General features: G+C 30.9%; 1 protein-coding gene across 5 annotated transcripts in view; it reads right to left on the reverse strand.

The window, feature by feature from the left end:
• The window catches only part of smog (G-protein coupled receptor 158 smog), a 58,912-nt gene that overhangs the window by 13,081 nt on the left and 26,903 nt on the right, over positions 1 to 18,928 (reverse strand). For 2 of the 5 annotated variants that reach the window (XM_070640940.1, XM_070640939.1), the window contains exons 7-11: positions 14,430 to 14,759; positions 13,175 to 13,255; positions 12,919 to 13,113; positions 1,231 to 1,358; positions 336 to 447 (exon numbers count right to left, since the gene is read on the reverse strand). In XM_070640940.1, the coding sequence (XP_070497041.1) occupies positions 336 to 447; positions 1,231 to 1,358; positions 12,919 to 13,113; positions 13,175 to 13,255; positions 14,430 to 14,759 (846 nt within the window). Of the gene's footprint in view, positions 1 to 335; positions 448 to 1,230; positions 1,416 to 6,667; positions 6,739 to 12,918; positions 13,114 to 13,174; positions 13,256 to 14,429; positions 14,760 to 18,928 lie in introns of those variants that run through there. The other 3 variants (XM_070640938.1, XM_070640937.1, XM_070640941.1) reach the window with 2 other exon arrangements.

Genomic DNA, 18,928 nt, shown 5'->3' on the forward strand with positions numbered 1-18,928 from the left:
TCATCGTGTACATAATAAAATATTATTCATTCTTGGATGAAGCGTAAGGTGGTGCGTAGGTGCGATAATACATGATGTTGTACTATTAAGGAATAGGAATATTTTATGAAGCTGTATAATGCATAATCACGCTTATTGTGATGAAAAATTATCCAATTTGTGCTGTCTTCTGTGTTTTTTTAGGTATTAAGTACATACACCAAAAAAATATATATAATAAAAGTATGGTAAGTTTGTGAGGAAATGATGATGATAATAACAAAGGGGGAGTGATACAAAAAAATATAAACAAGAAAATTGTGAGAAATGGCGTGCTAAAGAATAATGATAATTACCTGCAATGAGAACCGCCGATGAGCCACTTTTCGTCCTCCGCGACGCTTCGAGATATGGGGATTGCCTTGACAGAGCGTCTTATTTTTTAAATATTCTAATTGTGTATACAGTCTGGAATGAAATTTGATATATTATTCATTCATTGTACAATATTTGGGTAATTTTAGGCAGTCAGGCAGTGAATGGCAGTGGATGATGAAAATTGAGATATTAAATAGGAATTATTTGCGATTAAAGCTGTCTGATGGAAATGTGTATTGTTTTTCACATTTAAAATTTAAGTTTAAATATTTTGATTTTAAAAATTTAAAGTTTTTGTTTTTCAATTTTTTAAAGTTTTTTAAAATTAATTCAATATTTTTTCTCAAACTTTTCTTAAATTGAAATGTCTTAAAACCAAAAAACTTTATTAATTATTTAGATTTTTAAAGTTTCAAATATTTTCAAATTTTTTTAAAGTTTTTGAAAACTTTAAGTTTCAATTTTGAAAATTTTAAGCTTCATTTTTGAAAATTTTGAATTTTTATTTTTAGTAATTTTAAACCTCAGAAATTTTAAAAACTTGACTCTTTTACTAAAATTTGAAAATTTTTAAAACTTTAAATTTTAAAATTTCAAAAACAAAAATTTCTAGAATTTTTATCATTTTTAAAATTATAAATTTTTCGAGAAATTTTAGAAAAAATTCAAAACTTAAAACTTTTTGAATTGTTCAAAAAACTAAATTTACTAATTAAAAAAAATCCAAATTTCATCAATTGTTAATCATCCAATTTAAATTCACAATATCTACCCGATCAAATTAGGTCATAAAAATTTGAAATTCAATCCAATTCAAAATCTGATCACAAAATAAAAAAAGCAATTCCAGTAAATGATTAACCCTTTTCTCACCTTTTTAATTCAGCTCGAATTTCCTCGGGACTCATTTCAGATATCGTTAAATCTCCTATTTCCGGATCTCCAATACAGATGCCAGCATATCCACTTAGTCCATGATGATGTGAACTCTCCGTTGCACCCTTGAAACCGTACACAGGAAAACGAAATGAGACATCCATTTGGTTCGAGGGTAGAAGCTTTTTTTATATGTTTTTTCATGTTTTTATTACAAAACAAAAAAAAGTATTTTTTTGGGATCAACAGTTAACGAGAGATGAAGAGAGAGATAGAGAGAGAGATACACAGTGATAGAGAGATACAATATGATGCAAGGGATTTTTTTCGTTAATTTAAAATAATCAAAATTTAATTTTAAACAGAAAAATAAGAGAGTTAGTTTAAGGGTGTACATGCCATATATGTAACAATATCACTTTAAATTATCATTACAACATTTTCATTTGTAGCATGTGCAGGCATGACAAAAAAAAGCTTTTGGGAATTTTCAAATCACATATGTACATAAGCATGTCACTATGGCAACTATTGTTGAAATGATTTTTTGCATGAAAATGCTTTTGTTCGTCTAGGGATTGTAAAATTTCAATGGAATTCTATTTATGGAATTTTACTAGATTCTTCTGTAAATTAAATACGTCTAATGAAGATAAACATAATAAATTTTGAAGTTATTAGGGTGAGCGTTCTATTTTAGAATGAATTAAGTATGATAATATGAGAATTGAGGAGTTTGAAGTTCTTAGAATGAGACGAGAGACACAATGACCTAAATTCCGTTCAGCTAGGTTACTATGTCAACGGTGAATCGTCGAAATATCATGAGAATGGAATAATATTGCAGTAAAAGTCGTCAAATGACCAAAAATTTAATGTCTCGCAGTAAGCCGAGCAGATAACTAATCAATCAACTAATTTACCCGAACAGCACAACATGTTCACTAGCATATTGCTCCGTCGTCGTATTGACAGTAAAATTGACGAACCCGACGATCCTGACAGCCTTGACAACCCTCAAAATCCTGACAACTCGGACAACCCTGACAACCCTGACAACTCGGACAACCCTGACAACTCGGACAACCCTGACAACTCGGACAACCCTGACAAATTCTGACGACCCGAACAATCCAGACGACCCTGACAACCCTAACGACCCTGACGACCATGACAACCCTGACAACCCTGACGACCTTCACAACCCTGACAACCCAGACGAACTTGACTGGAACTTGACAACCTTCACAACTCTGACAATCATGACAATTCTAACAATCCTGACAACCCTGACAACTTTGACAACCGTAACGGCCATGACGGCCATGACGGCCTGGCCTTGATCCTGACGATACCGGGACGACTTATTTCGACCCATTTTTTACAGCAAAAAATGCTATCCATCGCATTAAACTGCTCGGATTAGGATAAAATATCATAATTGACATTCATTTGAACAGCTCAAAACTTATCGAACTGTATACAATACTAAAATGTAGGTCAAATTCCAAATCAACAATTTCATTTTGCAATGTCACAAGAATTTAATTAACTTGACTTAAAATGAAGCCTATCAATCTACACACACAAGAAAAAAGCTTTTCATCAATATCCTTACCCATTAGTTTTCCAAGAAAACTAAACTTTTACACATCATCATCCACAAAAAAAAAAATACAATTTCTATTTCAAATATGCTCGTCACATAGGATGATCAACATGAAAATTTCCAATATATAAAATAGATTGTGAACCTCCCTCATCGGATGACGCAAATTACATGAGAATTTGTGGGTTTTATCATGATAAATAAATTCTAAGCTTCAAATCATTAGTCCATAGACACCATTTATCTTTCAAACTTGGTAAACATTGAGACATTTATCATAAACAAAAATATGTTAGTGTAAATATGATCTGTATAATGAATGGGGAGATCAAAATTCTGTTTAAATATCAGCATTAATGGCCATTTATGCTCAGTTAAGTATGAAAATATCAATTTGATTAGTAAGGCAATTGCTTTATGGAAGAGCATTTGTATTGAAATGGAGTTTTTATTTGCAGTTTATGGTATTATAAAGGACTTAGTTTGTTGACTTGCATTTGACATTTTATAACTTTTGAAACATCATATGACAATATAACAATCTTTTTTTAAAGGCACATCACTATAGAAATTTCTTTAACACAGAGTTGGTTGGACTTTGGGAGTCGGGATACTAAAAGTCAAATAAGACGCATCGACTGGAGTTTGGAAATCAGTGGAGAGATCTCCACAATGGAGTCCAGTCTACTCTGGATCAATATTATATTGATTGAACATTAAGATTTCATCTTGCCTTCTTATAAGTTATTAGTCAACAATCCCCAGAGTACAACATACCCTAGAGAAAATCATATCTAATGACCTGAGTCAATGCAAAGCTTAAGGATACCGAAGTCTGAATCCAAAGCTGACCAAATGTCAAGTTGATACCTTCTGATATAAACTGATACCGCCAAATACACCGCGAGAGTCCAAGCTATATACCGGGAAAATTACGGAGTCAAAAACTATCCTAATCCTCTCGACTGAAGGATGAAAGCTACACAATCAGACTAAGGATAGTAAGGTTTAAAACCGAACATTTCCCAAATCAACTTGCACTGGACTAACAACGACGACCTAACACAAACGACTATGGAAAACGTTTAGTCAATAAAATATAGTAGAACCTCTTAGAAGATAGATATACAATAGTAGAACCCTAGAACATAGTAGAAGCTCAGAAGAAGCAAACGCCCTTCTGAATACACCCCTAACTAAGTTAAACCCAGCAAATTATCCAAGATGGATGTAAGATCCATCGATTGTATATCCTAGGAAATTAAATTTCAATCCAAATATCTACAATATTTAAAAATCAATTTCAAGCTTTTTTCAACATTTTCTCCTAAAGCATTCTCACTTCATAACAAAATGTTGTGTCTACATCTATGCAGCTTGAAGAAAATCTGTTTTTCTTTTATAGAATTTCTTTCCAATAGCAACTTTTGTACATGGAAATTCAATTTGTTTATCAATAAAGAAAAAAATCTTTTTTCACAAAGTCATCATACAGGATGAAAATAATAATAAGGCTCAAAGTATTATTGAGTCGACTAGAACGAAAAAATTAAATTTCCTATTGATGAATACACAATTTCATTATTCGTATGAATTTAAATTAGCTTCAATAAAGCTACAAGACTGCTTCAGTTGCTCTGAGTGATTTAATATTGTAATATTAAATTTTATAAGCCTTTTTTCATTGTATTTGATGCACACAAAGTTAATCAAATAATGATTATCCATAGAATTTTACAAGGTTATAAAGCCTTGAATTAGTAATTGAAATGCTAAACATTTTCAACATTCAAAAATCTTAATTGGATTAATTAATTATTAAATTCGATTAATCTTTGAAGATTTGTCGGAATCTACAAAAAATTTATTCTTACCTTTTCGTGAAAATAAGAATGGAATTAAGAAACCAATTACGATTTCAATTTGCGAATAACAATTTTCCATAAGTTCAAGTAATGAATAAATAATAGGTTGTAATCTTGTTAAGTGAGGAAGATTTCAAGAGAGGAAAGCTCATAAAAAGGATATATTTTGAAACTTTTAAATTGAGATTTTTTTGAATTTTCTGAATTAAATGATTTGAATGAAGAAAATGATGCGAAATATTCTGCGTCCAAAAAGAATTTGTTTTGAAATAAGTGATGCAAAACGTTTGCATCAAAAGTACATTTAGTGAAAAATTAAGTCAAAATTTCTTCATTAAAACATTTTTTGCATTCAAGTAAAGAAAATGATGCGAAAAATTTAGCATCTAAAGAACATTCCGTAAAAATATGATGCGAAAAATTTTGCATCAAAATATTCTTTGATGAAGAAATTAAAAAATAGGACGCAAAAATTTTGCATCCAGAGAGAAATGAGTAAAAATACGACGCAAAAAGATTTGCATCAAAAGATCGTTCAATCAAGAAAATGATTCAAAACTTTACTAACAAACAATCATTAATTAAAGAATTCTGCATCATTAAATACTTCAGCATACAAAATATATTCTAATTAATCCACCACAACACGCGAAAACACAAAGTAAACCACAATAAAGCAACATTCCTTGTCATTTTCAAAATTCTCGTAGATTAAATTCATTGAGGTTAAAAGAAGAAAAAGCTTTAAATTCCTCAAATCTAATTACATGGAACTCAAACAAAATTCAAACTTTCCCAAAAGCTTATAAAACTAAGAAGTCAAACTCACATCAGCTAAAATTAATCAAATAATTTGACAATCAATTTGACTTGAAATCTAATTAAGGTTTCAGAGAGCAGGAAAAGAACCTTCATATGAGCAAAAGTTCTCCATAAATGATAAATTTCTTGGAAAAATTTATGCTCATTAGACATTTCATCAAATTTAATCTCTAAAATGAGTTATAACATATATGAATTGAAAAAGTTTATCGTGTAAAAAAAAAAGTGAGATTAATGTGAATAAGGAACAGAAAGTTTTTCATTAATTTTAATCTCTTGTGACATAATAACTGAATATAATCCAACCTCTTAATTTTTGGAATTAGAGTGAGAATAAAAGGATGCTTGGATGAAGATAGGAATAAGAAATGTTCAGCATAATGAATTTCTTTTCCTTACTTGCTTGCTTCAACATTATACAATGATGTGGAAATAGCAAAGAACTTCGTTGATTAAATTTGCCAATCTCGGTAATGTTATGTAGGTTTTAATATAATATCAAGTACAAATAGATAGAGAAACTAGCATGAAAATCAATGCTGTTATAATATTTGATTATACATTGTCGTTGTGCCATTTTGTGGGAACTTGATAACAAAAACTTTTGAATGAATTAAGCTATTAATAGATTGATGAAGTTATTGATAATGTTGTAAAGGATGTAAGAAATTGTTCATTTTGGATTAGATGTATTCCTTTTGGATATTAAAGCCAATAATCTACTTTAAATGGGTATTTTTGAGGATTCAAATGAAGCCTTACCATTATTTCCAAATTATCACTGAAATACAATTTGTTACTTGATATTCTAAAGAGAATGTTAGTTCTGACGAAGTGGACTAGTGTGATGCAATCAGGAATTGGCCCCTCTCCAAGACTAGACCCTTGACTCCGGGTGACAAAGATCCTTTGCTCCCATTTGACAGACATTTAAAACATGAAGCTCAATAAGAATGCAGAATACATATGGACTCCATATTGACACTTTTTCCTACTTTGTAGTCATTCTCAAATTCTCGGTTTCGACAAATTCTCGAATCCGAGATCAAAAAGTAATTACCTGTGAATAAAGAACCCTATCCCTGAGTCTCGATATGGACAAATTCTCTAATCCCAGAAATCAAGAAGTAGTTGCCAACCAAAGTATTAAGATCTCTTCCTCACTTGTGTCCTTCCGGTAAGTTCTTCCATTTATGCTGTTCCTCTAATCTAATAACATAAAGTAAGTTTAAATTTGAGAATTTTTCCTAAGTAACTTGAATCCAAAAAGGAAAAAGTACTTGAAAATCAAAACCAGAAGACAGTTGAAGCTTACCAGACCAATTACCACTAAAATCTTATAGTTAATATAATTTCCATCCATTCAAAACCTCCAGAATCTTGCAACTGAGCATAAATAGAATCTCTCTAACTTCCTTAATCCAATCTAAGAGTTTAATAAGTAACTTAAAACTACAAAAGCTTGTCAGTCAGCAAAAATTTACATCTTTTTCTATCGTCTCTCATTAAAAAGCTAAGCTCTGACTTTAGAATAGGAAGCATCAACTTCAATTCAATGTCTGTAACTATAAAGAGACTATTCCTTTTATGCTTCACCCTTCCAACCATCACATCGAATTTGCATCAAGATAAGAGAGCTTTCATGCTCTACCTTTCAATATTCAATGAAACGAGCGATTGGAATCTAAATCTGTCCTTTTAAGCATTATTTCTTTTGAGACTTCATTGAGAAGCAGTAGAAATGAATTTTTTTATTGGTATTCATTGTGAATGAAGGTTTGAAAATAAAACTGGCATGAAGGAAAAGATTGAAAAATAAAGAAGGAATCTCAATCATATCAATTTTTTAAGACAACTTTAAGCATATCCGCTCAACAAGCGTCTGTGTTTGAATGAAATTGAGAAAGATGATTTATGTCTGAAATTAAATTTCCAAGTATCTTTTATGTGCCAAAAAAATATCAGGAAAATTTTCACTTCAATTTATCAAAAGAAAACCTGCCATGGATTTAAATCAATAATGGATATTGATGGGGTTGTTTAGGTATGATGTTTATTATTTTTTGGATTTCATACATCAAAGACATCTCTGAGCACCTCAAATCGTTTAATCGATCAAAAATTCGTTCCCATGCCGAAGTGACTCTGAACTGGTGTCAGATTCGGCTTGAATCCGTTTAAATTCGGTTTAAATCTGGCACCATGCCTGAATGAAGCCAACCTGATGGCTAATTTTGAATTGATTAACGCGACTTGTGCTGTTCGGGATAGGCTTATTGTATTCACTTGCTTTGATCAGAAGTCTATGTGTACTAGGACCTCAATTTTATGTTATAAGCAGTTCCAACAGTTTAATTAACCTCACCTGTTAAAAGCAGTTGATTTGCTGTATGGAAAGAGATCTCGAGGGGAGACCAAAGAGCTCAAGAGGTTACTGTAATAACGATGCAAAAGTGCTGTTAAGTAGAAACTGGCAGAAAGCTATCTTAAGACAGATCCAGCTTCCGAAGAACTCTAAATGTGACATTCCATCTGTGGATCGGGCATCTTTGCCAAGGAAGTAAGAAGTAAGTTCAAGAGCTCGATGTCAATATTTTAAGACCCTTCTCAATACTTAAAACTCCAACTTAAACTTCTAAGTGTCACAAAACTCCAACAACCCAACATCACATCCCCCTAAACTCCTTTAAAAATCTTACCCATCATAACTGAACAACCCACCAAAGGAAAAACTCAAATTAAATTATCTATCACGAAACTTAGCATGTGAATCTGATAAAAAGGGAAATTTGAAAAAACAACTTTTAGGATTTCATGTCGAAGAAAAAGAAACCCTTCTCAAACTTGTAGTAACCTATGGCAATTCCGATATGTTGAGGCATAATAAACAACAAGGTTATTGAGTATTATGAAAAAAGTTGAAGAAAACTGTGAAATGCGATATTTGTTTAGAAGTTTTGAAAGCTTTTAATGCGTTTTGGATATTGGTAATTTCAAATAATTTCAAATAAGAGGATAGGAAGAGCTCGTGGTTGACTAGAATAGACAGAAAATAGGATGAGCTCGAAGTTGACACGAATAGGTAGAGCTCGAGGTCGACTAGGATTTTGTATGGATAAGTCGACTCGATTTATAAAGACTCAATTAGTCAAGTTGAGTTTTCGTCTCCAAAAACTTCTTCCAGACTATGCCTTTTGTCATAAACTCTAAAAATTTAATTAAATAGGGGTCAAGTTACATGAACTTTATGTCATAATCTTAAAAAACTTCTCATCTCAGCCAAATAACCAGTCACAAGCCATATATCCCCATATCCACATCTAAAAATAAACCCAAAAAAAATTCCCATCTGGATTCCAAAATTAAATAAGAATCAACAGTAAATGCCAAATAATCTCAAAGCACGCATTGATCCATTAAAAATTATCTAATTTTATTGTTAGAAATTTGACATTTAAGCTATTGTCTCTAAAGTATTCATTTAATTTATCCCATTTCTCAAAAGATGCTCAGCATAACTCAAATGTTTTTGCGTGATACATAAAAGAGGCAACAAGAGGCCTTCTAATCACATGTGTTTGTAGGAGGTTGTAAAAAAATTTATCTAGTCGTTAGAAAAAGGAAATGCTTTATGTTACAAATAAAGTGTAAATCCTTAATAGTAGTTATGACATATTCAGAATCAACTTGTGTTTGTGAGGGAAGTCTTCTGTTTCTGTGGACATGGTTGGGATTTGAGTATTGAATGGAAGTTTTCATTCAATGATTTCTAACAGACAAAAAGACCGCATTTAGGTACCGGAATGGTCTTTCTGTCATATGAAAGTATATTCTTTGTCTGTTAGGGGATGATCTGAAGGGGTAAGCAGGCAGAACTAGGATGGATGATTGAAACTAAGTTCCTCAATCTCAAACCTCGGTATAAACAGGCGTATTATTGATCTGTCCATTTAGGGACCACTTCTAGAGTTCATCCAAGAACCGAATGCCTGAATTAATAGTTTGTCCAGATGGTCTGCAGTTTTGAACAAACCCTAGAAAGCTCAAATCCCGAATCCAACAACTCGTTAGACTCAGCACCCAAAATCAACAACTCTGACCAAAAAACATAAGAAATAAAGGAACTGTGCCTTAGTCTCCGTTATCTTGTATATTTGTAAATTTAGTAAATTCTTCGAAAGGGTTAAATTGGGCAAAATATTGATGAAAAAAGGGACGAAGTAGAAAATTTCCTCATATTTCTCTGAGCTCTGCATGTACATCACATAAAAATATTTTTCTATATATATATACAGTAAAAAATATCAAATTAAGTTCCACACAGAATGAAATATTTCCGCTTTTTATCACAAAAAAAAGAGAATTTATATCAGTAGCACAGCTAGAGATTCAACAACAGAAAAACTTAATAAAATCTAATGGGAATCCACATAAGCAGCAATGATGGATTTAAATTTCATACAAATTTAAATTACATTTTCCTTTTTTTTGTGCTTCCTCTCCTACACATATTCCATCCCTTTGCGTTAACATGACTGTACTTTGTAAGACTCGAATTCTTCTTTTTATATAAATTTGGAGATAATTGTGATGAAAATCAGTTGAAAATTATTGCATATTGATGGTTTACATAGGCGTAATTAGGGGAAAGGAGTGGGGTGAACTTCAAAATTTAAGATTCAATTTGGAGTTATCGGACAATGAAATTTTTGATCGATTGAAAAAAATTCAAACTTTTTAAATCAGTTTCAAATTTTCGAAATCAATTTCGAATTTTCAAAATCGATTTTTCGAATTCAAGTTTTTTATCATCGATTTTGAAGATTTTGGCATCAATTTGAATTTATTGAATTAAATTTTGAACTTTGCGGAATCAAATTTGAATTTTTTGAAATTAACTTCGAACTTTTGAAATCAATTTCGAAAATTTTGGCTTCGATTTTAAAGTTTTTGTGATCAATTTGGATTTACAAATTTTTTAAAGTTTTTGAAAACAAATTTGAATTTTCCGAAATAATTTTCGAAATTATTTTCGAAATTCTCGAAATTCATTCGGAATTTCAAAATCAGTATCGAAGTTTTCCACATCATTTTTAAGGTTTTCGAAATCGAATTTCAAAATTTCGAAGTCAATTTTGAAGTTCGACATAAATATAGTCAATATTGCCTATTTCAAACGTTACAAAATTATCAAAATCTCCCCAAAAAATAACAAATTTTAAAATCGACAGCTTGTAAATCTCCTACGCACCAATCAGATAAAATAAAATAAAAGAGTCGACTGATGCAAATGATAAAGTACATCAACGAAGCTAAAAATGACAAATGGCAAATTCGAAATAAATATTGATTCCTTTTTAATATAATCGAAATATACAGATTTAAGGTAGACAATTCATCACAAGTAAATTTAAGACATAAATAAAAAGAATCTTTTTGGATTTATCTAAATCAGTCTGAATAATGAAATGAAAATGCTTGTACTTAGTACGTCAAAAATGTTTATTCGAATGAATATTGTAAAGCTCTTAAATTGAAGCCCTATCCGCGATAGACGTTAACAAGATTCTTAAAATTTCCTCAATTTATTGCAATATCGAGACGAAAATCATCAAATTTATTCCTTATCGCCTTCAATTTATGTTCCTCATCTTCAGTCTCTAATTGAATAGAAAAGCAAACAACGATGAATAAGAATGAACAATTTTTACCAATCATCGCCATTGTTGACAGATGTGAATTCTCTTTTTTGTTCTTGCTTTATATCACAGCTCATGTAGGCAATAAAAATTCGCGAGATATGTCGACTCATAAATATAAATTCTATGATTTTGTTTGGCACACAAAATATATATCTGTATAATTTATTTTTAGCACTTTTCCATAGAAATTTGATGATAAAGAAGACTTCAAAGCTTATGACTGATTGGCTGAGGATTTTGTGTAGGTTGGAAAAACTGTGCGGGTTTGATTTTGGTATTTTTTTGTTTTTTTTTTTGAATCCTTTATTCCGCATTAAATTTTCAGATTGCGTAGTTACGATAGTTTTAAACTAACTGGAACTGTTATGATGTCATAGCTATAACTTTGATGTTCTGTCATATTGATTGAAACAGTTTGATGCAAGATAACATTGAGACAGAGTTTTTAAATTCAATAAGTCAACTTTTTCATACAAGATCCTAGTCGACCTTGAGCTTTGCCACAAAGAACCATGATTCAGAGGTGACAGAACTTCAATGTGGTGGACTCCATTAAAGGCGACCACACTTTATTGAGATGTGACTCCATAGTTTGGGTGCCTTTTTGGACTTTTTTTAAATCCGGACTCCCAAAGTCATGACAATGCTGACTAGATTATTGTGAATAAGAAATGAAGTCTTAAACATTGATAAGTCTTGGAAGAAATTTAGAGGTCAAAACTTCTATAACTAAAAGTTTCTTACAAGTTGGACCCTATGTGGAAGCGAAGAACAACGGAAAATAAGTTATTATTCCTCAAAATCTCAAGAACTCATGATGAGAAGCTGTCAATAAAGATAGTATTGCATTTGATATCAGTAATTGTCAGACAGAACATATCGATAGAGTTAACTTCAGCGATGTAAGTAAGCTAGGATATCTCAGAGCCTAAATCCTTTCCAAAAATGTAATATCATTGCCCTACAAAACTCGATCTACAAACCATGAAAAACCAGAGCGCTTCCTACATTCATCTCAATTATTATCAAAGCTTTTCGAAACTTTCTCAACAAACTTTTCTCATTCTTTTGTTCCGCAACAAAATTTTTCGCTACAAACAAATGTGTCTTCTTTCTATTCCAACTTTCTATTCTCATATTTATGGCTTAATTCGTCATTGAAACTCGCATAAAATTTTCAAAAAAATAAAAATTATTCAATGAATGAAGAATCTATAGCTAGAACGTTATTATAAATATGAAAAATGATAAATCGTTGACATGAAATAGATGTGATATGAAGATTGATTAAGCCAGGAAATGTAAGAGGAGATGGGCCAATGAAATATGAGACATCTATGAATCTATGATGTTGTGACAACAACAACATGAACAGAAGAGGGGGGTAAAGTTGTAATCCTTCTCGAAGCTTCAATCAACGTTAAATAAAAATTGGCATAATTGAAACTTGAGAAAATCATGACAACATCAATGGATATAATAATTTTTTACAGAGTGTGGCCGTCTCAAATTCGAAAGTGATTGTCGAAAAATTCGAACTCAACTTAATTTGAAATAAAAATGTACGTTACGATGAAAAGTAAAAATAACGGTCAAAAAAAATTTGAATTTTGAAAAGACTTAACGGTAATTTTTGAGACAGCCACACTCTGATTTTTATTCATTCATAAATTTATTGATGTCATACCTGTCTATGTTGAAAGTAGAGTTTTGGCAGAAATATGAGCACCATTGTAATGGTATTGGTGAGTTGAGAACGTATAAATAGTGCTAAGAACAATGTTGTTGGATTAAATTCCGACAAATACCAGTCTCTTATTATATAATATATAGTTGAAACAATAAATTCTACAAGTATTGATGCCACGAGGTACTGACGTTCCTGTTGATGAGATAACAATGACAATATTTTGGTATATTTTTTTACATATCAGATAACTTACCCCTTTTATTGGACTATTACGGCTGGCATATGCTAATTGGATGCCAAAAATCAATATCAACATTTCGCCAGCTTGGGTCACCTGTTGTGTTTTTAGATAATGAATATTGAATGAGTGATAATTATAATAATCAAGCAATTAAAAGCTAATTTATGCAATTGGTAAAAAAAGGATTTTGTGGGGAAATGAACAATTTGTGCAGGTAAATGTTGCTGGATAAAAAAATCCTTGACTATAATTATTAATGTAATAATTAGGATTATGACTAATTAGTGCGTTGTTTTTCATAATTCAATAGTTTGGATGACTTGCTGGTTTTGCAATTATCTGAACAAAATTGGTTTTAAGTTTTACAAGTTAACGGACTTGGAAAATTTGAATTTTGTCAAAAATCACTACAAATCAAAGCTTTAAGATTAACGGATATGGAAATTTGGAATTTTTTAAAAAAAAATTACTGGTTACTCAATTTTTAAACTTGAACAAACTAAACGAATTTTGAAATTTTAACGGTTTTAGACATTTTTAAACGATTTCCCAAATTTTGAGATTAACCAGTTTAACGAAATTTAAAATTTTTAAATTTTAACTGTTTCTTGACATTTTTAAATTTCTAAATTCTTTAACGTTTTCTCAATTTTTAAATTGAACTTAAATTAACAGATTTTGTAATTTTGAATTTTAACGGTTAATTGGAATTTTTAAATTTTTTAACGGCATTTCAATTTTCAAATCAAGCAAATTTTGTAATTTTAAAATTTTAATGATTTTTTGACAGTTTTAAATCAATTTTTAAAGCTTTTCAACTTAACCTAAAAATGAGAAAATAATCGATAATATTAAATTTCCCCTCAAAATAGACTGCAAGCAATATCTCATAGTAAAAAAGAATCAGGTCAAACAGAAAAAATTCTGCTGATCATCACGAAAATTGAAAATTCCTTTGCAGCAGACTTTAAGTACTCATCCGTAAAATTTCAATCAAAATCGTTCTCTTTGACAAAACTGATAGAAAGCAACAATTCCGCACAGATGATATCCTAAGCTATAATCCTTAAAAAATGTGCTTTCACATCAAAGTAGCAAGTAACTGGAAAAATGACATCGACAGTGAAGTCGATAAATATTAAATCAAACGTGCGGAATGAGCATGAGCATGTGTTCTCGGACACACACACATACACAGACATATAAGCAACAAGAATGAATAAGAATTATTGAATTTCATCAATACATCAGCCATGATGATACTCACGTAATCCCACTTAAGTGGCTTGCACATGTTTAATGTTGTAACATTTTCCATCTCAACATTCCATATCAGTTCACTATAATCTAAATAATCGAAGCACAGGGCAGTAAATGCAGCTAAATAACATAAAACAGCAACAATCATTGCACATAAATAACGCAGCAAATCTAAATCACGAACGACATAACGGTGAGCTTTTCGTGTCCGAAACTCCACCAAATGACGATATAGCTTAAGGACGATTGCACCATAGCAGATTATGAAGCCAAATTCACGTAACCATGGCTCCAACATGCACCGTAATGATGTAGCGGGTAGGAAATGAATGGCAACCTGATAAAATAAAAAGAGAAATAAGCATAATGTCATCAATAAATATTGTGAAAAAATAAATTTCTTGCCATTTTTTTCCAATAAATTTGTCAATTTTTATGATTATTTATATTCCATTAATAATAAACATTCTCATTCGATTGCCATTTGTTTTCGCTCCATTTTATGTCAGTTGTCGAATAAAAAAATACAGTCAAATGATATAATGATTGGAAATTTGGTTTGGATTTTTAATGCGTTTTTGATAAATATTGGTTGTTTTGTGATTGTGGATCGGATTTGTTGTTGTCTAATGAGCTATTGAAGGCTGTAGATGCTTATATTTTGGTTTAAATCCAGTTTAAATGCTACTTTTAATACTTTTTAAATGTTTCTTTGATGAAAATGTAAACAAAATGTTGAATTATTTTATTCAACAAATTCACCATAGATTTTTTGAATTTTCAAAATCCATTAAAAATTTTAGTGTAAATTGATAAACAAAATGATGAATTCTTTTATTCGAATACAAATTCACCATAGAATTTTTGAATTTTTAAAAAACCGTTATAAGCTTTTAGTTCAATTTTATGCGAATTTTCATAAATTATTCAATTTAAAACAAATTTAGATCTTAAACTGCATTCTATCCAACATACAAACCTGTTGAAACTCACAAACATCCAAAAAAATCTCATTTTCCACACCAATAAAGATCAAAATGCGCATCAATTGCCGATAAGCATCAAAAACTTTGCCAAAACTCTTTCTTCTCGTTTCTTTTGTTCCATCCATTCTAATAAAAATATTTTTTATTTCACGCTATAACTCGATATAAAAACAGTCCCCAGATTGGAAACAACAACGCCAAACGAATATGATGCAATAAAAAAAGGAAGGAAAGCTAATGGACTAATGGAATCAATTTATGTAAAGCTCGGATGCTTTTTTTAATATTATTTATTGATATCGACTAGCGAACAAGTAAATTTTTGTTAGGGTTCGGATATCCAATAAAAAAATTTAAATTGAATTCAGGCTGAATAGCAACAAAAAAATAATAATAGAGTCAATGTGAAATGTCATCGACATTTTTCCGGTTGCCACATTAAGGGGGGTCATAATTAACTGTCTTTACAAATTGACTTTTCATGCTCAACTGTAATGAAAATCATAGAGGCACAGAAAGAAAAAAAAAATACGGATGAATCGAGGCAATAAGAAGAACAAGTAATCTCATAATGTGAAAAGTTACTTCTCCGAACATTATCCGCTTCCAAAGATTTATGACGATAATTTTAATAGGGGTCGTTTATGAATGACGTCGAGTCTGTTAAAAATGTATATTTCAGAATTCTTCAAACGTGCATCGGTGCATTAAACTGATGTAGCGCGGTCTAGGCAAGATAGTTGGTTCAGGCTAAATAGTTGACCGAGACGCGGAATCTCGGCAACCAGACATCGTAGAGAGCTCTAGTTTGAAGCAACCGGTTTGTGCCATCAAGTAACTAGCTTGTTGATAAGTTTGGTAGCTTAAAACTAGCTCTAAATGCTTTTATTATTGAGTTTTAGATTAAATATGCAAAAACACGTGGAAATTTCTTTTTGGTAAATTTGTAATTTTTTTTGACCGTTAATTTTCCAAAGTAATTTGACCGTTATTTGATGAGTGAAAACTGATGCCAAAGAACTAATCGGATTTCTGTGTGAGCAACAATGTAAAAGTGCTGGGAATTAGAAAATGACTGAAACGATCTAATGAAAGATCCAGCTTCCGACGAACTCCAAATTCGGCAAATGGCCCTCGTGCAAGGAAGTAAGTAAGTAATTAAATACTAATGCACAATGACTTCCAACACTTTTTTGACATCACTCACCCCAGGAGGATCCTAACCCTTACCCTCAATAACGTCATTAATACACAATCCCAACATGAATTTGGAAGAAAATAAAAATGTCTATTTGGAAAACAAGCAGCAAAAAAAAAAAATGAAAAAGGTAGTCATCTCATAAAAATTATTTTCTCATATTCATTGAACAATAAAAAGGATGGAATAAGGATGGTATCTAAGGAGGATGAGATACATAGATATTTTTTTATTGTAAATCATTTTTTGCATGAGAAATGACAAGAGGGTAGTCTGGATTCTCAAGAAATTATTTTGATGATTATTCATGTAAATTTTTCTTCTTTTCATTCTATTGTTTACTTTTACCTCTTGTTTGGGTATTATCAAGGTTTTATTAGAGTTTTTTATTTTGTTTTGTTCCAAAGGTTCGGGTTAGGAATAAAAAGTTGAAGTTATTATAGTTTATAAGCGGATTTTTTTGGAGATTATTTGTGTTTATTTGCATAAAGTTTCACATAATTTTGTATGATTCAAGTTGTTTGAGCATGTGAGGGTTAAAAAATGTAAATTGCGATTTGTTTACATTACTAAAGACAGGGATTAGTAGTATAAGCTATAGAGAGGTTGTCTTGTATAGTTATGGACTTGGGTTCGAATCTCATGTTGTGTAATTTACGAATTTTGGTAGTTTGATGGATTCTTAAGTTTAGGAAAGAAATTTGTGGAGTTATGCAAATTACTCCGAGCAGCACAATGTATTCGCTAAGACCGATGTGTCCCTACATTGACAGCAAGGCGTGAGAGTGTCAGAACGGCTATGTTAAAAAATATTTCTAGAATTGTTCCCAAACCACACCTCAAGTTCTGTCGGATTTCTCATGGAAATCTCAAGATGCGTCGATTATACTTCACACAAAATTCTTGTCTAATTCACTGCCCTTAACTCATGATATCCAGTATAAACCTTCAAATCCCAACAGCAACACTAAGTCTCAATAGACATAATCTCCGAGCATCACAAAACAAAATTTCTAAAGTCCTGAAAACAATTTTCCTTCCAAAATCCCTAAATGCGAACTTCTCACCTTTTTTTCCTCAAGGTCGTGTCGAGGAATACAAGCTGAACTTTAAAATAAAAAGCTATAATTTTCCGTCTGACATTTTAATATTTTTTGCGACTTAATTTCAAAGTTCCAAATCCCTCTCAAATTATCAAGGAAATGTCCCCATAGTTATCACAAAATATATTACTAAGTCTACCTTTTCTCCTAATATCTTTCTACATTTTCATATTCAGTTCCATCTCTCATAATTTCATGCAAGAGCTTCCGTTAAATTCACCATGAAAACAGAAGAAGAAGAAGAATAAAAAATAAATGAATACACAGGCACAGAGTGAAGCAACAAAAAAAAGGTAGAATAGAAATTCTTTCTTCCCCGTTACGTTACGCATCAAAAATTCAATTCTATTGAAAGGCAAAGAAATGAGAAGGATGGGAATAAATTTATTTAAAATGGGTCATAGAAGTTTCATGATTTTGTAAAGAATTATTTTGAAAGCTTTTTTTGAAAAGTTTGGAAGCTTTTTGAAAATCTATAAAAGCATTAAAAGCTTTTTTGAAAATGTTGAAAGTCTTTTTAATTTTGAAAGCTTTTTAGAAATTATTCTAAAATTTTTTGAAAGCTTTTTGAAAAACACGAATGCTTTTTTGAAAAGGGTTTGAAAAGCTTTTTCAAAATTTTTGAAAGCTTTTTGAAAATTTTTTATAAAACGGAAGTCTCAAAACCCCCAAAAATTAAACCAAGCAATGCTTGGCCTACCTACTGAGCTCGATCTATCAAAAATGTGCCAACCAAAGCTTGGTCTACCCGCTGGAGCTTCATCTCTATATGGGGCAAAAACGTTTTGCTGAGAATTTTATATGGAACAAAACAATTTTGCCCAGAACTATCTCTACAATTTCTATAATAAATTCTATATCAAAGCAAAGCTAGGCCTACCCGCGAGACTTTTTATAGTCCGGTGTGAATAAAGTCGCATTGGGTTTCTACCTGATACACTAGTTTGAAACTCACTTTTGGTTTAAAAAAAAAATTAAAAAAGTTATCGAAGCTTTTTGAAAACTTCAAAACAATGAAAGCTTCTGAGAAGCTTTTATTAAACTTTTAAGAAAAACAGAGTAAAAAGTTTTTAAAAAAATTAAAAGTTCTCAAAAGGTCAAAATTGTTAAACCGTCTTAAAAGTCCTAAAAAGCTTTATAGCTGCTCTTGAGCTTTCTAAATAGTTTTGGAAGATTTTTGGAAACTTTTCGAAAAAACTTTTTAATTTATTTTCTAAAT

The sequence above is a fragment of the Chironomus tepperi genome, unplaced genomic scaffold (assembly GCF_022539635.2).
Source record: "Chironomus tepperi strain 1889 unplaced genomic scaffold, CSIRO-AGI_Ctep_v1 contig_223, whole genome shotgun sequence".
Lineage (NCBI taxonomy): Eukaryota > Metazoa > Arthropoda > Insecta > Diptera > Chironomidae > Chironomus > Chironomus tepperi.